Below are 26,925 nucleotides of genomic sequence, written 5' to 3'. Positions count from 1 at the left end.
TGAGTTTCATATTTGTCACTTGATTCACTGATTCTTTAGTACTAACATTATTTGCTTATCTGGTCCAAATTAATTTGAATACGTCTCACTTTTTTTGAGTCTCTTAAACCTCACAGCCAATAAGACAGTAACAGTGCTCTAGAATCCACTTAAATGTTAATTGTTTAAATTAATCTTTCCCTTTCCCTTTGCATGCTTTCCCACTGAAGGTCAGTGAAGAGACAAATTACATTCACCAAAAACTTGAGGTTGTCTTGCGCTGCTGTTTAGTCTCTCAGTGGCTCTCTACAAGTAGTATGCAGAAATTCTAGTGAAGAACCAAAATTGTAACTTTGGTCTCCATTTTGACGAATGTTCTAATTAACTTCATAGGATTCTATGTTGGATTCTGACTCTTCACAAAGTGCTATTGGATCACAGAAGGCTACAATATCACTCAATGCTGCAGGTATGAGCCCTTTATCCCTCTGGCCCAGAAATGCATGTTTCACCTGCAGTGAAGTGACTAACATGCAGCAATTTTGATTAAAGCTGTACTCCTTTTAGGTTTGGATATCAGAAATTGGGTTTTCTGTTAGTGGTCCAGTGCAATGTCTTTGGTTAACACCACTTTTTATGGTGCGGTAACACTGCATTTGGTGTCAAATTGTACACTTGAAGTGTCCTTTATTTGGAGTGGCGACAGATTTGGTCAAACACTGACATGGTCTCCTGTTGTAACCTAATTTACTATGCTGTGTGCCAGTTGCTACTGACATGTGACCTCAATGTGTCCAATTTACTAGAAATTAAGCTTGCAGTTTGAATGGGGAGATGGTAATGTCTTGGAATCAAAAGCTGTGACAGGTTAAGCTACCAGGTGGACTTAATTGCTGTTAAGACACAAGTATATTTTGCTTATTCCTCTTTGTTTGCCATTCAACCTGTTTAGGCTTTTTTAACCAGGAATGACTGAGCTGTTTCCAGGTGACACTAGTCGGCAGAAATCCCCCTAAAAGGAGTGTTGCAGTGTCTGCTAATTATGTATTTTTAGCGAACTGTTGTTTGCCAGAAGGAATGCGATGGAGATTTAATGTCTTTCAGCAGCTAAATGGTCGGAGGACTTGATTTTTCATGTGATTTGAGAGGTTTAGTATTTATAGAATGGGTAGATAAGCCCAAGAGTGACATAATGGCCCTTTTTTTAAATTGATAAAATATAAAGCTTGAGCTAGGATCCGTATAATATTTGAGCTTCCAAGGGCCTTTTCTTTTATATATTACTCAGTTGGAGGAGCTAGAAGCAAAACAGTCAATGCCTTTTCAAACTTTCCACACTTTGCTTCCTCCCTGTCATCTGGCCTGCCAGCATGTACACTCGAATCACTGGCCGCTCTGCACTGCTAACAGGCTGCATATCTTCTACAACCTTGACTCCTCCATGTTTCCTAATTAACTTGTGCTTTATTAATTCCTTTTGTCTTAACCTCAATTAAGGTTGTTGGGTTTTTGTTTCTATCAGTTGACCTGCAAGTATGTTCAGTTGCTTTTTAAAAACCTCTAATGGACACTTGGGTGACTTTCCTTATGGGAAAGAAATAAGGAAGGTTGGCTATACATTAGGTCAGGATAATCCTTCCTATGGCCAGAATCTTGTCTTCTGAAGCTTGTCTATTTTGAATTCTCAGTACAGGATATGAAAAAGTACATTATTGCATTTTTTTTTTGCAGTGTATCTGCTCTATTGGTTTAATGGCCATATTGGTTCCATCACATTCCTGATGAAGGGCTTATGCCCGAAATATTGACTCTCCTGCTTCTCGGATGCTGCCTGACCTGCACATTTCCAGCGCTACACTTTTTTTTTTAAACTGTCCTCTCCTTTCTCCTTGGTTCCAATGTCAAACATGACCATTTGACCTTCAATCTAGGATGGATTTTTTTGACAAATTAAATCAACTTGTGCCTTTTAATTTAGCGAATCCCTTCGATACTCCTGTGCAATTTAATCTCTTCCCTTTGATCAGTATCACTAGCTCTGGTATCTTGTACATATGGTGCTCTGAATGCATTGGGAGTGTTAGACATGTGGCATTGCAATACTTTCCTGATGTGAAAAGTGGACAGTCATTAGCTTTGCAGTGGGCCTTTTTGTGACCACTGTCCCAAATTCTGTAGAATTAAAATACTGGCAAATCTGGGGGAGGGGGGGGGGGGGGGGGTGCTGAAACAAATACTGGAAAGTGTGTTGGGCAGCACCATTTTGAGGGTGAATTAATTTCTTAAATGCCAGACCTGTGAAGTACTTCATTTTCTTTTATGGTTTATAAGGCTTTGAAAGTAAAGATTAACTAGCCTTTTAAGAACAGACATCCAATCCCTCTCCACCTCCATCTGCCATGCCCAGGGCCTCCAAGCCCTCCATTTCTTTCTCTCCCAATGTCCCCAACAGTACCCTTCCACTGACTCATTCGTTTGGCTGAACTGGTCCTCACCCTCAGCAATTTCTCCTTTGAATCCTCCCACTTCCTCCAGATGGAAGGGGTAGCCACGGGCCACAGCTATGTCTTTCTCTTTGTCGGCTACGTAGAACCGTCTATCTTCTGTAGTTACACCGGCGCCACTCTCCAACTCTTCCTCCGCTACATTGATGACTGCATTGGTGCCACCTCGTGCTCCCACAAGGAGGATGAGCAGTTCATCAACTTCACCAGCACATTCCACCCTGACCTTAAATTCACATGGACCATCTGACACCTCCCTCCCCTTCCTGGACACCTCCAGCTCTATCAATGACAACCGACTTGACACTGACTTTTATTTTGCAAAGCCACCAACTCCCACAGCTACCTGGATTATACCTCTTTCCACCCTACATCCTGTAAAAATGCCATCCCATATTCCCAATTCCTCTGCCTCCACTGTATCTGCTTCAAGGAAGATAATTTCCACCACAGAACACACCAGATGACCACAATTTTCCTTCCCACGTGGTTGAAGATTTTACACCTCTGCCCTCAAACCCCACCCCTCAACCATACCAAGGACCGAACACCTCTTTTTTTTTTTTCCCCCGCCCCCGCCCGTCCTCACCTTTCACCCTACCAACCTCCCCATAAACTGTATTATCCACCGACATTTCCACCTCCAAACTGACCCCACCACCAGGGATATGTTTCCCTCCCCACCCCTTTCTCCTTTCCACAAAGACTGTTCCGTCTAACTGCCTGGTCAGGTCCACCACCCCCTCCCTTCCTGGCACCTTCTCCTGCCACCACAGGGGTCTCAAAACCTGCACCCACACTACCTCCATCTAAGGCCCCAAAGGAGCCTTTCTCATCCATCAAAGTTTCACCTGCACATCCACCAATGCCACTTATTGTATCAGTTGCTCCTGCTGCGGTCTCCTCTAAGCTGAGGAAACTGGATGCCCTTCTCAGTGTTTAAGGGAACCTCTCTGGGACACTCTTACCAATCGACCCCACCGCCCTGTGGTCTAATATTTCAACTCCCCCTCCTACTCTGCTGAGAACATGCAGGTACTGGGCCTTCTCCCTTTCTCTCCTCCACCCCCCCCCCCCCCCCCAAAACCTTACTCCAGTTCCAACCTTCTAGCTCAGCACCATCCTCCTTAATCTGTCCTACCTACCAATCTTCCTTCCCACGTATCTGCTCCATCCTCCTGTCTGACCTATCACCTTCATCCCCACCCCCATTCACCCATTGTACTCTTTGCTACCTTCTCTCCAGCCCCACCACCCCTTCCATTTATCTCCACCGCAGAGGCTCCCTGCCTCTATTCCTGATGAAGGGCTTTTGCCCGAAATGTCGTTTTTCATGCTGTTTGGATGCTGTCTGACCTGCTGTGCTTTTCCAGCACCACTCTCTAATCTAAATAATACATAACACAAGAACGCAATCCTTTTTTTTTAAACCATCTTTTTACAATGACCCTGAAGGCAAATGTTTAACTTGTCTGACAATACTTTTCTTTTTAAAATCTCTTGTGTGGAAGCTACATTTTTCTTGCTGTGACTTGTGGTTATAACAAGTCTTGGGTGCTTCTCTTATTTCTATAACAGTTTAATGTGTTTCTCTTCTAGCTCCAAAACAACAGAAGCAGCAAAAGAATGACACCATTCCATCCCCACCCAAGGTGAGAACGATAAGCTTGACTCGCTAAAAGAGCGGAAGGCGTTTTTTTTTTCCCAGACAGTGGCTTCAGTGACCTGCTACTCAATGGATATAGTATTACCTGCCTTTTCATTGGGAACTAAAATGCTAGTTTGGGAGCTGCTGGTATTTTGATTTTTGGGTTAAGTAGTTTTGTTTAGAAGTAATTCTTTTAAACCTGTTTGCACTGAGCTCTCACTTGACCTATGAATGCAAAGCTAGCTGTTGGGTGTACTCCACTCCCATTCATGATCCTTTCAGGTTTATAGTTTCCATGTACCCCTCAAGCAGTTGTTCTACTGTGTCTTTTTTAACTATGGACAAACTACATAAAATTTCAGAATCCAGCAAGGTGTTCATATCATGAAACTTGACTTTAGTCTCTTCCTCACAGCTATTTGGGACTTTGTCTCTTTTGATACTCTGAAATGGAAGGGGAATACCTCCAGATGATGGGGACCTGAAATAAGTGCTGGAGAAACTTGCCAGGTCTGGTTGCATCTGTGGAGAGTGCAGCAGTTCATGTTTCAAACCTTTGGAACTACTTACTTACTACAGTTGAAACTTCTTGAAAGTGGCTGCAATACTTCTCTTTGAAAGTTAGAGCAACCTGTTAACTGGCTCCTTCTGGAGCACAGTGAACACTTGGCAACTCGCTGCCCTTGATGCTCAAACAATCTCTAGGCTAAAGTGCAGTTTCCCACTATAAAGTTCAAGGTGATTTTTAAGTTTTGGGGGTGCAGGGGAAGTGCTTTTTAACTCTGCCCTCCCAAGTAGAGCCTCTGTCCATGTTTATGAAAGCTCTCTTGCATTGGTGTGGTGTTAATCACAGTACAATAACTGGACACTACAATGTAAAATGTCATCAGTGTCTTAAAATATTTGCACTTTTTTTTATAAAAATGCAGTAGTGCTGTTTCATCCATTTAGCATATTGGCCCTCAAGCTATCCACCAATCCTCCTGTTCCTATAACTTTTTTTTTCCCTGGGTGCATTTGTTTGACTTGGTTTGCTGAAAATCCTGATGTATCTTGCTTCTGCCACTCCCATTTTAGAAAGGAAAATATTATTTATTTTGCTTTACCCAAACACAAAATGCCCAGTTTATTTCAGTTGATCAAAATGACTTTTTTTTTGACCAATTGCTTTTTTTGTTTCTTGTGCGTGCTTTTTTGTTTCCTAGTTGAAACTTATTGGGCAAGTAGCTAAGGAGTCTTCACAGTAACCAACTGAATGGCTCTTTGCAGCCAGTATGTACACCAGGATAGCCATTGTACTGGCAAGTGATTTGAACTGAGGGGCAAATAGCATTTGATTATTACTGACTTACCTGGGTTATGCAAAGATGTTGCATTAGTTCTCACTAGCCCAGATTTGAGGTATGTTAGCTGGAGCTTATTTAAATGGGTTGGTGAGAACTGTTTGTGCTGCCCTGACCCCACAAAAGAACCTTTTTTTGCTTTAATTGAAAAGTCTACTAAGAACTAATGTTTCCACTTTGACAGCCTACTTCAGAATTGACTGTCCATTCCAGTGTTGGGGGTAGTTCGGGTTCTGATGACCAGTCTTCACTGTCTGGTTCCACAAACGATCTTTCAGGGCAAACTCCGCAGGTAAGATCTTTGTAAATGATCAACTTTCCTGCCTAATCCTTGCAAATAATCACTACTATAGTTGTGGTACTTGGTTGTGGCATGATCTGTTTCCATCAACCAGAGGATTGCCAGTGCTTTTAGCAGTCGACTCTTCTTCTATACATGAGCAAAACCCAGGCACGTGACATAATGCAATCTCCATGTATCTATCAATAAAGTACTTTGTCTAGTATCCCATGTGCTAACTTCTAATTTTCTAGACCTGATGCAACCTGAACCATTTCATAGTAAGTAAACAGTTATTGGGTGTTTGATTCTATATTTTTGCTAAATGTAGAGTGATGTGCTTCATTTCCTATCCATCTTAATTAGCTTATTTCACTGGCCATTCTCGGTGTTGGAAAGGTATGTGAGTTTCTCCCATCTGTTTTGGAGAACCCATTTTTAAATGACAATAAATATTAGTACTAGCAGCATCTGGAAGGAGGAAAGTCAGGTTTTTGTATACCATGTTGCTGCCATGACACTCCTCAGTTGATTTTGTGGAATGGATGAGTCACTTTAGACCATGAAGCCCACTTTTACTCTCATCAAGCCTACCAACTTTTAACCAAACCCAAGATGCCTTGTGTAATAGGTTCAATCAAATAAAACGCAAGAATTGTAAATACTGTTTTTAAGTGCAAAATAAGTGTTCTGTAAAACTTGGAGTTCAAAAGAAATGCTCTGAACTGCAAGCTAATGTATTTGTCCTATAGTTGATGCATGTAACAAAAATTAGTTACCCTTTCAAAACTGCACCCTTTATGAATGCATCTCATCAGCAGCCCACCATTTGAGAGACAGGAAGTAAAGTGTTATGAAAGGAACACTTACTGAAGCATCTTTCAATGCAGCCACAGCTAAATCTAGTAACTGCTCACTTTTATTTTTAGTCGCCTCTGTCATCTGTCAAAGCATTATCTTGGAGCAGCCATTCCAGATTGAGGATTTAAGTTTTCCTTTCCTTGAATCTCCTGCTCATCAGTGTCAGGGTGGACACTGACATTTTATATTCCTGCTTTTGCCAGAAGATGAACAAGCTCACGGCTACACAGCCATAAGTTTGGATGTAGTCAAGTAATTAAACCTGTTAACATTGAAGTGAAACACAAATGTTGAGAATAGTTGGCCTTGACTATTGTGTTTACTCTAGAGTTCAGCTACACGCAATTCAGAAAGTGAAGCATACATTCCGCCACCGCAGATATACCAAACAAGTACACCCATTACTGAGTCCCTGACACAAAAGGCCTTGGAGACAAATCAGGTGAGTTCTCTTGTGGCTTTACTATAAGTTCAAAGTCTCTTCTGCAATTCAGACTGTATAATCTGAGCTGTCTGACAAGTTGCATTTCTCATGCTGCATATTACGAACCAGCATCCTAATTCAACATTTGATTATTGACCGTCTAATTTAGAAAATTGGGTTTTGGATGGGGAGGAAGAAGAATTCATTTTGAAAAATGGGTTACATGTTGACAGTTCAGCTTTTTAAGCGGTTAGTCCCTCTTGTTCAGATTCTTGATTATTTTGGCTAACTTCACTTCGATTCAGTTCTTTATAATCCAAATAGGCTCAGTCTCTACACTACTTTATATGAAGACTTGCTTTATCCTTTTGGGAGGGATGTACTCCAGGAAGTGTTTTAAGTTGTTACCATTCTCCGTTATTTGTATAGATTGAGAGCAGTTACTTCTCTGAAGTTGAAACTTTGATCACTTTCTTTTGTGACTCTGCTGACACTACTTCTAAATCTGAGGGTTTTGTCCTCCGACTCCATCTTGAATGGACATGGGTTGCCTGGTGGATCTGGTTAGCAGTGATACCCTGAAGTGTTGGGTGATTTGGTGATTCAGTACTGTTTGAGTTGTAATGGCCACAAGTGGGTATGCTCCTAATAGTGAGACCCTTGGGCAGAGGATTCCTGAATCCAAAAGGTAGTTACCTTGCTACAGGACTAACTTCTGCTTGAGTGAAATGGCTGTTGCACCAAACTACTTGGGTTGCCCTTGTATAATGTTGAGCTGCCTTTCTCTATCATGGTATGATCCCAGCTGATGTTACTGGGCAAGTCAGATCCCAGATTGAAACCTGGCTTGGTTTTTTTTTGTTCTTGGCTTTACAAAGTGGTCTGTCTCGAACATTATGCAATGCTACATAATTTGCTTTAACAAGCTTAGTAGAAGAAGCTAAACTACTTGCAACACATTCAGCAAACCATTGTAAATGCCCAGTTAAAAGTACAACACTTCAATAAATTGAAAAGAAAAACCGCTTTAGCACTTAACAGATCCCTAGTTCAGTACCCTGTAACACCCCTTGTACAGTCCACTCTCACTCATGTCACTCACTGTTAGTGTTAGACACGTGGATAGGAGCTAAACCAAATCCACCTCAGCAACAGTGAAAAATAAAGCATTCAATGAATTTGTTCCTAACTCTACTTAATAAATAAAGTGAGCTGAACACATCAAATGCTGGAGATCTTGTCTCTCTGTGTGGGTCTCTTCCAGTATTTGAAGTTTTCAGTACAGATTCCAGTATCTGCAATCCTTTTTCTCCTTTTTATGAAAAGGATATAGTTTAAACTAGGTTCATTTAACTTTAACAGACTAGAAACTACAAGGCAATTTATTTGCAATCTAAAATCTGTCTTCCTTGAAAAGTTGACATTCCTTCTCTCTCTAGATGCAGTTAAGAGATCAGTTTGAAAGAAATAGTCATTAGCTGGATCGATTGTAGTAGTTTCAATAAGTAATATCAGGCATTATAATCTTTGGACAATGTGTATTTCATATTCTCAAGTAACTTTGTATTGCTTGGGCTGTCCTCTGGACATTTCCTCATTTTAGAATCCAAATCTTACAGACACTTCAGCCCAACTTGTCCATGCCGACCAGTCATCATAACCAAATCTGTCCCATTTTTGCCAGAACTTGGCCCATATCCCCTAAACCCTTTCTATTTGTATACGTGTACAAATGCCTTTAAATGTTGTAATTACCAGTCTCCACTTCCTCTGGCAGCTTATTCATTGCGCACACCACCCTCTATGAAAGAGCTGTTCCTTTTGTTAATATTTCCACTCCTCCTCCTCCTCCTCCCCCCCCCCTCCTCCCCCCCCCCCCCCCCCAAAAAACCTATACCCTCTAATTCTGGACTCTCCCACCCCAGGGAAAAACCTTGCCTACTTATCCTATCCATGCCCCTCATGATTTTATAAGCCTCTAAGTCACCCCTCAGTCTCTGATGCTCCAGGGAAAACAGCCCCAGCCTATTCAACCTCTCCCTGTAGTTCAAATCCTCCAAACCTAGCAACATCCTTGTAAATCCTTTCTGAACCCTTTCAAGTTTCACAACATCTTTCTGATAGGAAGGAGACCAGAATTGTACGCAGTATTCCAAAAGTCATCTAACCAATGTACTGTACAGCTGCAACATGATCTCCCCAACTAGTTTAATCCATTCTGATCAATAAAGGAAAGCATACCAAGCACCACCTTCATGATGGAGAAAGATGAGGACTGTAGATGCTGGAGATCAGTAGTGTGGTACTGAAAATACAAAGCAGGTCAGGCAGCATCAGAGGAGCAGGAGAATTGACACTTTGATTTTTTTAACATAATGAAGGGCTCTTGCCTGAAACATTGATTTTCCTGCTCCTCTGAGGCTGTCTGACCTGGTGTGCTTTTCCAGTACCATTCTCTTAACCTTAACTATCCTATCTGTGACTCTACTTTCAAGGAACTATGAGCCTGCACTCAGCGTCTCTTTTTATTCAGCAAAACTCTCCAGGACCTTACCATTAAGTGCAGAAGTCCTGCACTGATTTGCTTTTCCAAAATGCCTCTCCATTATCTAAATTAAACGCCATCTGCTGCCACTCAGCCCATTGGCCCATCCAATCATTACCCCAGCTGTACTGAGGTAACCTTTGCTGTCCACTGCACCTCCAATTTTGGTGTCATTTGCAAACTTAAGTATATTCTATGTTCACATCCAAATCATTTTTTATAAATGAAAAGCAACCCTTGTGGCACACCACTGCTCACAGGCCTCCAGTCTGAAAAGCAACCCTCCACCACCACTCTGCCGTCTTCCTTTTTTGAGCCAGTTCGATCTTCAAATGCTTAGTTCTCCTGTATTCTCTGAGATCTAACCTTGCAAACCAGTCTCCCATGGGGAACCTTGTTGAATGCCTTACTGAAGTCCATATAGATCACGTCCACTGCTATCCCTCAGGATTTGCTCCAACCTGCCCACCACTGAGGCTCACTGGTCTATAGTTTCCTGGCTTTTCCTTACTACCTTTCTTTAAATGGTGGCACTGTTAGCCAACTTCCAGTCTTTTGGCATGTCGCCTGTGACTATCAATATAAATGTCAGCAAGGAGCTCCGCAATCACTTCCCTATCTTCCCACAGAATTCTAGGGTCCACCTGATCAGGTCATGGGGATTTACCTACTTTTGTGTTTTAAGACATTCAGCACCACCACCTGTGATATGGACACTTTTAAGATGTCACCATCTATAGTTTACCTCATTTCTATCTTCCATGTCCTTCTCCACAGTAAATACATGCAAATTACTACTTACAGACCTGAGGTTTTTCCCTCCTAACTTTCAGCAAGTGGATAACTCCATCTGAAAGCTTCCAGTACAGAACTACTGCCTGCCCAAAATGTAGTGAGCCAGTTCACTTGTTTTGGTTTTTTCCTTCAATTTTGTGGTTGGTCAATCAAATGAGAACAAATGCTGGCCAACCAGTGTAACATACAACCAGCTGCCAGTCCATGTGCACAGCAACATCTTAATGCCAAAAATTCTACAGTGCCTTAGAGCAGAAATCTAACCTGCATTCTTATGGTTTAGGCCAATTCCCAACAGCAAACATCAGTCTTTTGTTTTTAAAATCAGCTGTTGTTCTAAATTCAGATTCTGGACTGTAATTCAATGTTTTCTCATTTTTGAAGTGATGGTCCCAATAGTGTAGGTTGAACTGTAGATGAATTTTGCATGGAGTTATCTACTTGAGTTTAAACTCATCCAGTAACCTCAAGTTTTCTTCATACTACTTGTATGGCATTAATGTTAACATTTCTAATGTAACCTAGTTCATTGTTTCTCTCAGTACTAGTCTGTACATTAATCTTCCAAGGAGTAATTGGAGCTCCCAACCTAATAAAACAGAAAATTCCTGCCCATGTGATGGGTGTTACCTCACGGTTGAAGCTTCAAAATTCTCGGAGGTCCTGTTATTTAAAATTGTGGGACTGCAAAACAATTAAAGCTTTGAAACAAAAATCGCACGAGCATTCATTTCTTCTAAAATTAGCCCCCCTCCTACTTGAAAATAAATCTCCATGGCTGCAGAAATAATTGCATGTGAATTATTAACCAAACGCTGAAAACCCACAGTTCACTAACTCTAACTGAGAGCCCAAACTTGCAATAAATGGCTGAAGAAAGTATCCATCACAAGTGAATCAATTCAAATAGGCTAGTCTGTCACATTGGTATACTGTGTTGATTTTTAAGAACTGTGTAGTTTGTGTAAAAGTGATGTTGGGGTGGGGCAGTGTAGCTTCAGGTTTTCCATCAGGCTAAACATTAGGTGATCACCGTGAATCTTTGTTTTTGTTGCCAATTGATTTAGTCCTGACCCCACAGTTGGCTAATATGCTATATGCAGCAACTACTGAATATTGTCTGAAGTACAAGCTTGATTCTCTGCAGAATCCAGCAGCACTGTCTCTTCGTGTAACAAATCAGCCCTGCCCTGTATTCAAACACATGTGAAGTCTTGATCTAGTGAATTCTGACTTTTCCTGTTCAATGCATCTTTCCCCTATGCAATCATGTCAGAAGCTTCAGGATATCCATTTCCCTTCAACATTTAACAGGACAGGAGTCGACTGTTCACACTTCTGACGCTTTAGGAAAACAAACTAACTCAGCATTAAATAGATTTTCTGGTTGCTTGCAGTCAGCATGCACTTGTTTCTGACACTGGTGACTAATGGTTTTGTGCTTTTTTTAAAAAAAATTAAAAATGCTGACACCTGGCAGTGGCTTGAGTGGGTTTGAAAGAACATTATTACAGGATCTCTTGATTGCTTGTCTGTCAATTCCACCAGGTGACTACTCTGCCCAACAACCAGACTGCTGTGTATGATGCAATAATGGTAACACCCCAAGGACTGGGACGCCAGACTCCAGTAAGCAATTCTCCAGTTAGCATGAAGACCACACCTTTTCAGGCTATGCAGACTGTGAGTGGCTGAGACTGGTTTAACTTGGACAAACTGTCCTTTCTCTTTCTTTGCATAGACATTTGGCACTCCTGCCTTAAAGGAAATGGTGGGTTTCCATCTGTTTGTACTTTAGAGGTACTGAATTTATTCAGAGGCAACTGTATTATCAAACAGGGTACCCTCTCTAGCTCCAAGTATGTTTGTGGGCTGTTTCATCAGTTTGCTTTCTGGTATAGGGATATACATCTCTGAGGCACTTAATAGTTCCATGAATAACACATTTGGTTTTTAGTTGCACCTTTTTTTGATTTTAATAAAGTAAGCTTCTAGAAGAGCTTGCTGGTGACCATTGATCTTTTCTTTATAAAGTACTTTTGTGCAACTGACCATCTGAGCCATCAGAGGGCAGGGATTCTGAGGTAGAGGAAAGCACACTTTAGGGAGCTGTTGGAGGAGGCTGTGGGACTGGAACAGCTTTAGGATGTCTACTCTTTCAAATTGCACTGCTGTGACCTTAGTAGTGAAGCAAGCGTTAGGGGTTTCTTTGACTCAACAGCATGTTTAAATCCTGAAGTGTTTGAGTGGGGGAAATTTAATTGACCACTTTGTATTGCAGAGCCAGTGAAAGTTGTCACTTTTTCTGAATTGTCCATCCTGGTGTGATAGAATTTTTGCTGTCTCCTTTGGAATGTGTTTGTTTGGTTTTTTTGGGGGGTTGTTGAGGCAAATCTAACTTCACTGAATTGTACACCTTTAATACTGAAACCATCAGCTAACTTAAGAATTTTGCTGTGATTGTATGGACTAATGCTGTCTGCTGTCTAATCTGTACAAGGGTCCAACATGTTCAAGTACTTTTTTTTTGGTCTTCACTTGACTCATGGTTTTGCAAAGACTCTTCCAAAATTGAATAATGGGAGTGGACAGACTTGCAGTGTCAAATTCTTATGTCCTAGGCATAAATGAACAGTGGGTGGCTCAGCATTTCTGAAGCTCACTTGGTTTCAATGGCCAATAACTGAAGAGACCCTTTAGCCCAATGTCTCCTCTGACGACAGTCTTTATAAAAAGAAAATCCCCACCTACACTAGTCTTGCTTTCCAGCACTTGGCACATAGTCTTGAATACTGTAACACTTCAAGTGCTTGTCCAGGTTCCTTCTTTGTGAAGAGGGTGAGGTTTCCTTTCTCTACCCTTCCTGCACACTCCATTACAGAGTTCAACTACCGTTGGTGAAACTTCTTTTGTCCTCATCTCTTGCTTTTTCACCTTTTTATGAAATTGAAAGGTCGCTAACAAGGTAACAGCTGCTTTTGTATCCACCCTGTCCACACCCCCTCAACCTTTCTTAAACCTCTAAGGTTCCCCAACACCCCATTAGAGTTAATGTTAAGAATTATAGAATAGAATCTCTACAGTATCAAAACAGGCTATTTGGCCCAACAAGTCCACACCTGACCCGGAGTTTCTCTCCCAGACCCATTCCCTATCCCTGTATTTCCCATGGCTAATGCACCTAACTTGTGTCCCTGCACACAATGGGCAATTTCGCATTGCTAATCTACCTAACTTGCACATCTTAGGACTGTGGGAGGAAATCATGGTACCAGGTGGAAACCCACAAGACACTGGGAGAATGTGCAAACTGCACAAACAGTCACATGAGGCTGCAATCATACCAGACCCTCTGGTGCGGTGAGGGAGCAGTTCAAACCACAGCCACGTTGCTGCCCCAAATGTTAATGTTATGATAGGTTTTGTTCCTTCACAGGATGACCATATTGTTGGCTAGATTAGTGTTACCTATCCTTATGGCTTCAAAGTTCAATTCACAGCCTAGTCACAATTAACTTTAACTTAAATGCATAATGAAATGAAAAACAAAACTCGTTGTCTTGCAGGTGTTCAATGTGAATGCTCCTCTTCCTCCAAGAAGTGAACAGGAAGTGAAATCTGATGCTCCATATTCACCTGCCTTTAATCAAAGTTTGATTACAGCAAGTACTCAGACTCCACCTCAGCCTGTGTCTGTCCAATCTTCACATGCTGTAGAGCAAAATGCTCTGACGCAGGAATCTTTAACAGGTATTGAATTTGAGTTTATAGGAAATTTTTCTGTTTGAAAGTGTACATGAATATCTCTCTGGTCTAACTTCATGAAATAGTTATAACATATCTTTAGAACATTCCTTCCTACTGACCTAGTTAGATGCACTAATGTGGTTGGTTGTTTTTTTGTCAATTAAGGATTTATGCTCGAGTGCTGTTTAAATTGACCCTGGCTTTGTTTCTCGTCAGAAGAACCTACATCAGTTGCCAATGGGACCCCCGTTTTTCTACCCCACAGTCAGCCAAATAATCCTTTACCAAGACCAAGCCAACCCTACTTTGGAAGCAGAGGTGCTGTAAGGGGGGCTGCACGAGGTGGCAGAGGAATCGTTAATGCGTACCGTGGTTCCAGTAATGGATATAAAGGTGTACAAATAGGTACAGTATAAAATGTGTAGCACAAAATGGCTGCTTAATTTTGTTTTACTAAACCTAAATTGTTAAAATTCTTATGAGTCAGTGCTCAAGTCCCACTAGAGATCTGATCCTCTACATAGGATGCACAAGTCTTAACATTTAAACCGAGGCCTTGAGTGGATGTTATGAATCCTACATTCTCTATTACAAAAGCTGTAGGTGACTTCACCTTTTTTTTATTTTTGCTCAAGGTTGCCATGTATTTTGTCACCTCTAATTTGTCTCATTCTCCTTCCTGATTTGCTCTTCTCCTGAATTGCATTTTATTTTAAATGTGGCTTGAGCAGTCCTGGTACTTGTACTGTTTGACTTGCAATGTACTTACTAAAAATGTCTCACTTGGCAAATTTCCTTGCTTGAAATGACATTCTGGTTCAATTATGTGCAATTCAGGGTGAGATATTTTACTCCTTGGTTACTTCATTCCGAAGCAAGGAGTCAGACCATAAAATTGATTCATAGAATCCCTACAGTGTGGAAAGAGGCCATTTGGCTCAATGGGTCCACACCAACCATCTATGCATCCCATCCAGACCTAGCCCTCTATCCCTGAAACCTAGCATTTAGCATAGTCAATTCACATTCCCCAAACATCTTTGGACTGGGAGGAAACTGGAGCATCCAGAGGAAACCAGCAGGTACTATTTGCGACACTTGGTGTTTGGTGGCATCACCCACATTGTGTTGTGCACCGTGCCAGTCAACTTTCAAATCTTTGACGCATGATAGCAGTTTAAGTGAAAGGTTTAAGACGGAGTAATTTCCACTCTTCCTTGTGGAGAGACCAGAACTGGAGGCCATAAGTATGAGTATCAGAAAGTGTGATCGAGTTAAGGATAACTTTCATTAGCTAAGGAATGGAGAAAAACTTGGAAATTACTAAGACTATATTGGGTTGGGAGTGTATGGGGTAAAGCAGACACTTTTTTTATTTGAGGGAACAAAGGACAGAAGGATATATTTGGGATAGAATCGCTTAGTGGGAAGGGATTTTCAGTTATAGTAGTCGCAACTATGAGGGTTGAATCGCCTGTTTGTCTTAGAATGGCCACTTGTGGGGGAGGGAGTAATTCAGTACCCTGCTGAGATGAAATATGTTTATTTTTGTGTTTGATTTGTGGTTTGATTTATAGAATGAACTTAGTTTTTTTTTTCCCCTCACTCTTGTTTCACTGGCCTGCATTTGTGAAATTTCATTTCACCAGTGTGATAAACCAGCAGAATTTCAGGTTGCTTAATTACTCCATGTTTTAAGCAACAGAGGAATGGATATTGGTCCCCAGTTTTGGTTTTGCATGTTGAAATAGTTTGACATCTGATTTGAGGTGGATCAAAGTTCGCGGTATAGCTGTTGTAGAATGGCATGTTGCACTATTTAGCTTTAAACAAATGCCCTCATCCCAAACAGCAATCCAAAATGTGAAGATATTTGTCAAGTGTTAAGATGCTAATTTTCATGAGTAGAATTTGGATAGATGTCCATCATACAGAAAGTGAAGAATTGGCCAGAATGGGTAAAGCAGGATGTTGGATAAAGTTCGAGCGCAAGTTTACTGCTGAACTAAGATGACTTCTTATTCTCAATTCTCTAATTGAGAATAACATTACAAAGACTTGTAGAAGTACAAGCATAAGATCTTGCAGATGGATGCAGAACAACCAATCTAAGTCTTTCAAACTGAAAAGGACATAAGGGATCCTTGGGTGATCTCAAGGAGGGCACCCTTAAGCAATTCTCTTCACTATTTGTAAAAATCTTTCCACTGAAGTGGAACATAAATGTAGGTGATGCAGTGAGTTGGAAATCAAACAGCAGATTTTACTCTTCCTTCCTCTGAAGACCGAGACAAAATATCAAATGCTAGGACAATTTCTTTTCAAAAAGGAAAGTTTTTTTGGAATGGAAAACCTTAAGACCAGTCTTGAGGATGTGCTGGTTTCCATATGAAGATTGAAATTGGGTGAGGAAATATTTTAGTTTTGACTTTGACTTGACCATGTTTAGAGAATTGCCAGTGCAGCACACTGACGGTAGGAGCTGGTTAAATGTTAATTGAATTGGCTATAATTTGATGACAGATTCTAACGTTACCCATCAGTTTGTAAAAACAAAACTCTTGTGCAACCTATCTTCAGTTTTGAAGTATCGATGTTCATATGTGACTGATGGCCTTGATTTATTTTAAAGCATTATGGAGCCTGGTTGGAATCTCCTTACTGGCTTGTTAGACAATTGGTTGGAAGGTGTGTGTGTTCTGTACAGATGCTTCAGCATTTCATGATGGCTGCGTGATTACACCAGTTCATCTTTCACATCTTAAGCTCCATCCTTTCTTTAGTCTTCAACAATTTTTGATCAAGTTGGTGCATTACCCCAAACAGAGCTCTAATGATTACATAACCTATAGTGTGGAAACAGGCTCTTCAGCCCAACTAGCCCACACTGACCCTCCGAAGAGCAACCCATCCAGACATATTCCCCTACATTCACCCCTGACTAATGCACCTAACAACATTATGGGCAATTTAGATTGGCCAATTCAGCTGTCCTGCACATCTTTGGGAGGAAACCCATGCAGTCACTGGGAGAACGTGCAAACTCCACACACAGTTGCCCAAGGTGGGAATTGAACCTGGGTCCTTGGCGCTGGGGCAGCAGTGCTAACCACCCTAATCCTTGGCAAAATCTTTTGTTTCTATTATTTTTGGCTTCTAGAAATCCAAATGCAAATCTACTGGTTCGGCTTCAATTCTGCTTGTATCCTCAGTATCCAATGAATGTCAAACATGGCTTCCTTTTAATATAACCATGTTGATTGTATTAGCTTTTGTAAATGCCTTGCCATCTCCTTTAGTGGAATCCAGCACTGTCCCAACATGAGATTTAAGCAACTAACCTGTAATCTCCTGCTTTGTCTTGAATGTTAGGTCACATTAGCAATTTTCCAGTCCACTGAAACCTTCCCTGAGAGTTGTGGGATGTTTCAACCAATTCCCTCAAGCTCTAGCCACTTTCTTTTGTTTTTAGAAACGTTTTTTTGATTTCAGGCCATCAGGTACTGCTGAATTGTCTATCTTAAGTCCCATTGATTTTTGTCAAATGTTTTGTCCATCGTAGACTGTTACAAATCTTATAATTGAGCTGAGGCTCCTGATCAGCCAAATGTGTGCACTGGAGTCCACCAGCAACACACTGCTACCTGCCCAACCATTTCCTATTTAATTAACTTGCATGTTAAATATTTTGAAAGTGACGTTGCTAACTTTTCTCTTAAGAAGTTTAATTGAGACATAAAATACCTACCAATCACCTACCTATTTTTCTTTAGTGTAATATCTTTGAATAGGATGAAGGGGCTCTGCCACCAGTTTTTGTCTGCCACCACCACTGTTCACAGGGAAATCGGCCTCCTATTCTGCTGAGTAATTGATGCTGACCTGCACACCTCCCATAGTCTCTAGGAATGCATCTGTCAATCCCTTTTTGTCTGAGGAAAAAGGATGGGTCAGCCTTGTGGACACCAGTCTGAATGCTGGTCTCCCTGGTTTGGCCTTTGAACTGAACTGACTCAGTTACTGGAGTGGAGCTGCTAATGTGCATAAGTGGTTGTGGAGTCATGGGGACTGACTGAGTTTCTAACTGTACCTTGCCCTGGACATTCACCTCTGATGTGGAGTATGTAGAATTTAATATTTAGAAGGGTTTACTGCTGACATGCACCTTCCGTGTCTGATTTCTAAAGTTCACATCAAATTCTGTGTAGCACTATCCAACATTATGTAAGGTCTGTGGGAGTTTTAAATAACCAGTGATAATTTTACTCCAAACGTAAACTATGGATTACCCAGAGCTGCTATTTCAAATGTTGACTTGGCGAGCTTAACGTTTTAATAGTTTCAATGCTTTCTGCACCTGTTTTATGAATTCCCAAAATTATTTTCATCTGATCACTAAACTTCTTGCTCCATCCATGGCCTGCCCATCTTCAGTCTGTAGACAAGACAATAGAGTGCCAGTTGTGAATGCGTTATCCTGTTGGTGTACTAGCTGGTTCTGCAGTTCACATTCCCAGTCTCGAAGATGACTTATTTTACAGGCCTGAGGCAAAAATAACAATTGTTCTACACTTATTATCCATTTGCCTACAGGTGTAAGGGCACTTGAGTATTTTGTTTTACTAGTTGCACAATTTGATTCATTACCTGTTGGTAGAAGTAATCATACAAATTTTTCACTTTCTGAAAGGTGGAAATGTTGATCGAAGTCAAATATTTTTAGACTTCAGCTAGCTAAGCCTTAAAACCTCACAATAGTTGCCCTGAAGTGTGCTGGGATATTGGGCTAAAAGACTGATAAAGTATTCAGAAGCATCCCTTGGACTATCATCCTCCTGTAATCCAAAGTGATGGTGCATGATCTCTGGTTAATTGAGGTGAAAGAGGGCCTCAAACTGGAAGGAAAAACTACTAGTAAAGATTATTGATTAGGCTGCATACTCTAATCTGTGGATATATTAATTATCTTTTTGATTCAGGAAGTTACTGTTGAAAGAATGAATCTCCAAGGTCAGTGCAGATCAATTCACTGGAATACTGCTGGCATGTCAAATGACTCTATTCTTGATGATCTGACAAATTTTAAGCAGGTTAGAAAGATATGAATAGTGAAGGTGGTTTGTACCTGAATAGGAAGTCTTCTCTTTTTGAGAAGAGTTAATGGTCAATTAGGAAATGATAGTTGTAATGTCTGTTGCCATGACTGCACAATGTCCCAGAAATAGCTGTATATTTAAGAGGTGGAAAGAGAGGAACTTGGTGACATTACCTCCTAGGGAAGTGGTACTCAGCAAGTAGGATTTGAGGGTTCATCAGTTTTTCAGGTCTTTATGGACTTTAGCCATCTTCAAAACTCTAGGGCAATGAGGTGATGGTGTGTTAGTGCTAATTTTCCAAAACTCACTACATTCTAGAAATGTTCCATCTTGGAGGCAAATATAATGCCTCTTTGAAAAGGGATGGTGATGGAAAGCCATTTCAGTTGTCTTATCATGGTGCTGGTATTGAAGTTTCTGTAAGGAGATAATAGGGTGAAGAGAAACTGCAAGGTTATGTTTCTTTCACAAAGCCACTTCCTGTCTTCAAAAAGTCAGTAAGTTGTTTGAATAAGCAACTTGCAGTGTGGATGATGAACACATTCTACTGTATCTTAATTTCCAGAAGGCAAGTTGCCATCCAAGTTAGGTTGTGTTTATGTAATGGGCTTTGGACTGGCATAACTAGATGGCTCTCAGGCAGCTGGATTATGCATAGGTGGATTTTTGTTTTCCTGATCTGGCAGCATGAGACCAATGGGGTCCCACAGCTGTCTTGACTTCAATCTTTCCCTTCACCTAATTCATTGATATAAATTGTGAAGGAGACATTGACTAAATTTAGCAAACGAATGAAGTATGTAGTGAAGATGATGTAATGGTGCAGATGCATTATGGGATGTGGTAGTACAAATCTGGCAGAATATAATGTGGAAAAAAATGTGAAGTAGTGCACTAAGAGCTTGAAAAGCAGCCTGACCTGAATGGAAAAGAATGGACCGTGGCTGAGATGGAGGATCCAGATGCTGTAGTTAAAGTACGGTGGCACCTCATGTAATTGAGGGCTAATGCAATGCTGGCTCTGTTGGATTGAATGTAAAAATAAGGATGTGATGTGCTTCAGTTCCAGGGCATTGAGATTGCATCTTGAATTAGATGTTTTGGTCTCCTTAAATCTAATAAAGATCAGATTGGCTGAGAACTACTTTGCATTGGAGTGAAGGAGGAATGGATTGGAAGTATAAAAAATCTTAAATAACCTTGACAAATAGCAATGGAAGTGATGTTTACTCTCATGGGTGAGTCCAGAACTAGAGCCCCTTTTTTTTTTTTAGAAAGGGTGGGTGTCACCTTTTCAGGGCATGAGAGTTTGAGTTAAAAGACTTTGGAGTTCTTCTGCCTTGGGCCCTGGATTCATAAGGCAGAGCGGTGTCGATTGGTCAAGGAAAGTAAAGATTACAGTGGTGGTCAGGAATGTAAACAAATAACAATAAATTATAAATTACATTGTTGACTGAATGGTCTCCCGTTTCTAACTTGCAAAATACAGTCTTTAGGAATAGGTAGAGAAGTAGGCTTTCCCCCTTAGCTGTGATATGAATTAAATTGTTCTTCCTCCATGGCCTTCGAAACTACTCAAGATATGTATTACATCTGTGTCACTGACACTTTAGCTCAAGCCAGTTTGCTTTCTTCTTTTGAGTTTTCTAGGTTTGGCTCACTTCCATGTAAACTTGTTCTGGTGTCCTGCCATCTTGTGGAAAGCAGGTTCTGATAATACTGTCTCTCAACAAATCATTTTCTCCTTGCTGTTATGGTGAGGTAGCATAATGATTTGCAGTAAACTTATCCAGCTGACGATCAGGATGCAGGAATTCTTTTGCACGCATTAAGTAACTTGGGCAAGTTGGTCTGTTATGGATGGGCAGCAGAATACAGTTGGATATTATTAAAATTGTCCCATCCCTTTCAGACAATGGTGAGCTGCACCATGGGTTGCTGTTCAAAAAGTGAAACATGTTTGAGGAGACTTCTAGTTTTTAAAGGCTCCCAATGAACTACCTTGATTTTGTGTGTATGCATTAAGTTGGTTTTACTTAAAGGTTTAGCACTACCTTTGTCGCTGTTTTTTTTTCAGGATTTGATGCCTACAGAGGAATTCCCATACCTGGCAATGGAACATATGGACCTTTTCCAAATAGGGAGTACCCTGGGATGCCATATACTCCAAGGGTAAGGATTGCCATATACCATTGTAAATAACAAATTGGGTTAACAATTCTGTAGACTTTTCTGCCTGCGTTTGCAAACTTCATTTTTCTCAACTCGAGCCCAGAATGAATAAAAGACAAATTAGTTTTTGTAGATGATTTGTTTACTGGTTAGATCAATCTATTGAATTCATGATACAGTGAGTCCTGTTTTTTTTTGAACTGTGCCTTTTTTATTCCTTCTAAAAAGGGCCGCATTGGAATCCACAAGTGTAGCATGCCTGCTTCTCCTCTTCCTTCCCCCCCACTTTCCTTTTCCTCTCCTCCTTCTTCATCACCCCCCCCCCCCCCCCCAAAAAAATACCCTGTCTTTCAAACAGTGAACAAATTCACTTGTATGTAACATAGTCTGCAATGGACCATTGAATACAGTCTAAATAGTTTTTTTATTAAATGTACAATCCTTATGGTGCTCCAGTTTCTGACCAGAAGCATTTCTGGGGCTTCCAATATTTACTATCCATGTTAATATTGAGGGCCCCTTGTAGATTGCAACAAAGTCTACTGATGGTCTGAAGGTTTGAAAGCAAATTGAGGATACAGTCTACAATTTGCTTAAGCAAGCAGGTTTTTAAAAAATCAGATGAAGTATAATATTTAGATAACAACAGGATGTGGGGATCAAAGGTTCCTTTATATATGAATTGCAAATTCTTAAAATCTTAAACTAGAAGCTTGACTAGAAAGGAACATTTTAATTTCTCAACACTGAAATAGAGCCACTAACAGTGGTGTACCTGGACCAGTTGCAGCCTTGTACAAGCAGTTCTGCAGACTAATCCCTGGGTCTGCTGTATAGGTTGACTTTAAAATAACCTAAGGTTATTATACATACCTGGAGCAGATGAGATGTGAAACCAGGCCTCCTGACTCACATGCGAGACACTACCATTACATCACAAGAGCCCCCCATTGATCTGCACTTTTTTACTTAAATAAGTGTTCTTGCTGAATTTTCCCTGCTGCCAAATCACTGACTTTTTTAACCACTAGCCAGTAAAATGGGTCTGCTTTATTTTCTAATCCACCTGTCCAGATGCTATTTCACCTCTTTGGAAGGTGTGGGACTTCAATCTGGGCCTCATAGTCAAGAGGCAGGGATAGTACCACTGCCACAAGCCTTTTTGGGTCTCTTCTTTTTTTCTTTTACCCAGCAGTGGTCTCACTCTCAACTGAGTGACTGCCCCACCACCATTAGTAAAACACCTATCTAGTCAGATTTAGAAGCAAAGCCCATATTGGACAACCACAACCAGCGTTTATGTTTGAGTGACTCCCCACCACCCAAATTGGACTTCCATGTTTTTTTCTGACTAACCACCAATTTTTTTTAAAATAACACTGTATAACCAGTTAGATATTATGTGCAAAGGCTATTAAGGCCAAATAGGTCTGCTTTATCCTTTTCACTTTTCAAACTGTTCAGAGATGTTACTGCATACCTCTGCAGCAGATGAACCTAGCCTCCTGTCCAGAGGTAGGAACATTACTGCTGTGCCACAAGAGGGCCCCGATAAGTCTCCTGTATGGAGGATTCAAGTAGTGAATTCCAGGTATTGCTTGTTACTAAGGGAGCTTGTACTTGACAAACACCCACTGGAGGGTCTTTGATTCCCTAGGGCCTTGAAGTCATGTCAGGTGTCATTTGTGTAAAAGTATTGTAGTACACCTGTACGGGGCAAAGGTGTAAACAGTACTATGTACACTTTCATCCTTGAGGACAGATTTGCATAGGGAATGGCTCAGAAGGTTCTCTCTGCTGATTTCCTACCTTGGCTGGTGCCTTTTCAGGAAATGTTAGGCCCTCCTGCCTTATCAATTTATTCTTGTGTGACAATGTTAGTAGATGGCTTGACACAGCAGATGCTGAGAATGGCTTACTTTAGAAGTATCTAAAACAGCGGCACATCTTTTTAAAAGTAATAGCTCCCCCACTTTAACATGGCGATGAGGTACTTGATTCTAAAAATATCCACAACAATGGATTGGAGGCTGGACCCATGATTTTATATCTGCAGTGGAGCCTAGGGTTAAAGTTCACAATCAAATCAGTTAGGACAGAATTGAAGGCTGCTTGGGCCAAATGGGCTACTTCCACTTAACTTGTATTACATTCCTCTTTACTCCTGGTACAAAGTCCACTTGTAGAAATTGAGTTTGATTCAGTCAGTATAACTTGCATCTGTTCACTTGTTTTTTTTTTAAACTCTATCTTCAAGTCGACTTTTTTTAGGATGCATAAATTGCATTAGATTTTTTGAATTTTCTGGCTCATGCTAGAGGCATGCTACAGTCCACTAGCCTGTTTAGCAATTAAATAAGCTTATGGCTGGTCTGTGACCTAATGCTGCTTCACCTGCCTTTTTCTCTCCATCCAATTTTCTATCCAAGAGGCTTCTTGCAGACTTTAAAATTTAATAATTTGTAGAATTCAAAATTCTTCAATGTTGCTCTTAGGTGCTTAAGCTGGTTAAATGCCAGTGCTGGTAATGTAGCGCTGGTTTGTCAAATCTCAAATGAGCCAGTATCTCTAGTAAAGCCATGCTTTGATTCCTTCCTAATGTGTAGGCACTCCATTTTACATGATAGGATTATTTAAGTTATTGACTGGTGCAGACATGAGGGCAACCAGCCCCTAAAGTGAGGAGCTTTTGAGTCTTGGGTTCAATTCTTGTCTGTGTCCATTTATTCCTGCTGTATCTTAAAGTATTACACTGCCCAAGTATCCTAGTGTTTCCAATGTTGTATATATTGTGACTTTTTGATTCTGCACTGATTTAAATCCAGATCCCAGTCATCTATTTTAACGTTTTCTGCACCCAGTTCTCACCACTGATTGCAACACTGCCAAAAACTGTTTTGGAATCTTGAAGTGATTTGCAGCTTGGCAGTAATGCTGTCTTGATTTTGTGACTTGTAAGGCAGATATTGCCATCCATCTTTCTGTTGCCTTGCAGTGTCATTAACTGTCCTTAATACTGCAGATATTCTAAGGTGTTAAAAATAGGCTGCTTGACCAGATCCAAAAGAAGGCCATTCTATGTGCTCCAGGGGTTTTCTTTCTTTCACTCCTTCAATTGTGATCATTCCTACAAAATTGCCATAAATCCTGGATATTGCTGAAGATTTGAAATGCTTGGTAGATTCTACACTAATATCTCTAGTTAAATTACTGTGAAGAGTATGGAAAGTCCGATTTACTTCATTATCTTTTTTAGGAACAATCCATTTTTACTATATTGGTTCCTTCCACTTGACAATCCAATTTTAAACTCCATCTCTAGAAGCAAATATATTTTGTCTGAGATGCCAATATTTTTTGGATTTGTATCATTTGCTTCCCAAATGAAACTTAATCTCTGGATGCCGCTGGTGTACTATCAATACGTTAAAAATTGACTGATAATCCTACTTTAGCCTTATTGCAAACTGGCAAAAAATTGATATTAACACGAATGTGACAATTTAATTATTTTGCTGTGTTTATCTTTACATCCCAAGAAATTTTTGAATGGAGTCGAATTTCCTGGAAGCAGTTTTTAAAAGTTGTTTTTGGTCTTGAGCAGTGAAGTCTATTGAAGCTATTTGGTGATGGTTTCAAGGTGGTCTGGAAAGGAATCGTAATTCCAGCCATGTGGCAAAACCCAACACAGACAGATTTGAAATGCAAAATCATAGGGGACCTTTAGAATTCTAACTCCATCGTCTGGCCTGCCTTTTGCTTGTGACTGTGCTCGTTCTTAGGTTTCCAATCTGACGTTTCATTTTAGGATGCTCTGTCCTTGTGTTTAGGAATTGCTCCCATGGCTTCACTATCTTTTTGTTTTTCATCCAAATTTATCTGGATCTGTGCTTGCATTCTGACACCCCACCCCATCCTAATTTTTCACTTCTGCTTCCATCCATAGTGTTATGAGCGAGTAAAGCCCATCAAAATAGCCTGGCCTGAAACTTTTTCTTATTTTAAAGGCATGTGCCAGAAATTGCTCTGGATGCAATTCAATTGGTGAAACTACTGGTCTCTGACTCTAAAGTGTATTCTTTACCATTAAAATACAACAAAAAATGGAATAATTAACTATATATTGGAAAACTTTGATTTAACTGCTAAACAGTAACTGTTCCGAAATGTTAACGTCCAATCAAAACACTTTGCAAAGGCACATAGTCATACAGACTTCCTGCTGCTAAAAGTGCATGCAAGACGGAGAGGATTCCAGCTTGTAGCTGAACAGGCAAAACTGCTTCCACATCCAGCTTCAAGACCCCAACAACTGCTTTAAAACTACACTCAAACTCAAAATCCTGGTTGGGTGAGAGCTTGCTATTTGAATTGTTACAACTTTTCTTTTTAAAAAAAATCTTCAGGTGCCTCAAGCCTTCATTGGGTTAAAATAGACAGCTTGGAACCTCTGAACGTCCAGAAAAAGGACAACATACACCTGCATGCCATAGGGTGTTCATTGTGACAATACTATTGCTGGTGCTACCTGAAAACTGACTACTTTGGCCAACTTTTTTGTTCATCCTTTCCTAATAAGTCTTGTGGGTTACTGTTGGATTTTGATGCCATGCCTTTTAAAGTGTCTGAAGGTGTTTTCACAGCATTTACAGTGTAAACTGGAAAGCATCGAATCAGACGATGGAGTTTTTGCATTAACTAATGCAGAATATGTTGCAGATGATGATCAACAAGGTCTTCTGCTCCCCAAATTCTGTTTTAATCTTGGATGGGCCTGTTCCCCGTTGTTTGACTACAATGTCTGCTGTTTTGCAGGAGTCTGGTTACCAGCAGAACTACAAACGTGGTGCAGGAGTTGGGCCTCGTGGGACCATGAGAGGAGGTAATTATGTAATGCTTAATGTTATCCTTGGGACTAAGGTTTAAGAACCATATTAGTTGCTTTGTAGTCAAACCTAAGTAGGTTAATAATTGGTCTCAACTATATGGTAACCAAGTAGTGCAATTCTCTAAATCCTTCCTGAAAAAAGGACAAATTGAGTGAGTTGTTGGCTAACATTATTTTAGGCTGTTTTCTCTTTGGTATCACCCCTGCCATATCATTGGGTGGATGTGACAGCAGCAACATGTTCATCCTGGCTACATGCCAACACATTGCGCAATGTAAATTTTTACTCTTTATCGTTTCAACTAGCTCCATTGCTAGGTTAGATGCCTCTTAGAAATCAGTGAAGTAAGTTGAACCTGTCCCAGGAAAAGTATCATTTGTAAAGATCACTACCTCCTCTTCTCTTATAAAGTCCGTCTGGTTTTGTCTCATCTGCACTTGCCTGCCATCTATTCTACAAAGCATTGAAATATTAACAAAAGCTGAAATGGAGACATAGCTGCATCCTAATAATCTGAGGATTTTCCCTCAACAAGGCTTCATGAATCCTCCGACTCCAACTTGAATAGATATTGAAGTGAAAGTTGGTTTTAAAAAAATCTACTAGTTTTACTAAATGGGACCAATCTGGTTTATTTCTGAC

The 26,925-nt window shown here is 40.5% G+C and overlaps 1 protein-coding gene across 15 annotated transcripts in view; it reads left to right on the top strand.

The window, feature by feature from the left end:
* The window catches only part of caprin2 (caprin family member 2), a 57,022-nt gene that overhangs the window by 15,070 nt on the left and 15,027 nt on the right, over window positions 1-26,925 (top strand). For 7 of the 15 annotated variants that reach the window (XM_043709008.2, XM_087997495.1, XM_087997486.1 and 4 more), the window contains 9 exons: window positions 373-448; window positions 4,083-4,135; window positions 5,659-5,766; window positions 6,944-7,057; window positions 11,928-12,062; window positions 13,946-14,129; window positions 14,343-14,531; window positions 21,300-21,394; window positions 26,210-26,276. In XM_043709008.2, the coding sequence (XP_043564943.2) occupies window positions 373-448; window positions 4,083-4,135; window positions 5,659-5,766; window positions 6,944-7,057; window positions 11,928-12,062; window positions 13,946-14,129; window positions 14,343-14,531; window positions 21,300-21,394; window positions 26,210-26,276 (1,021 nt within the window). The remainder of the gene's footprint in view (window positions 1-372; window positions 449-4,082; window positions 4,136-5,658; window positions 5,767-6,943; window positions 7,058-11,927; window positions 12,063-13,945; window positions 14,130-14,342; window positions 14,532-21,299; window positions 21,395-26,209; window positions 26,277-26,925) is intronic. The other 8 variants (XM_087997487.1, XM_087997491.1, XM_087997490.1 and 5 more) reach the window with 7 other exon arrangements.

This window comes from Chiloscyllium plagiosum, unplaced genomic scaffold, assembly GCF_037043375.1.
Source record: "Chiloscyllium plagiosum isolate Xiang-an unplaced genomic scaffold, Cpla_swu_hap1 HiC_scaffold_19, whole genome shotgun sequence".
In the NCBI taxonomy this organism is placed as follows: Eukaryota; Metazoa; Chordata; class Chondrichthyes; order Orectolobiformes; family Hemiscylliidae; genus Chiloscyllium; species Chiloscyllium plagiosum.
This window is presented reverse-complemented; position numbering and strand designations above follow the sequence as displayed.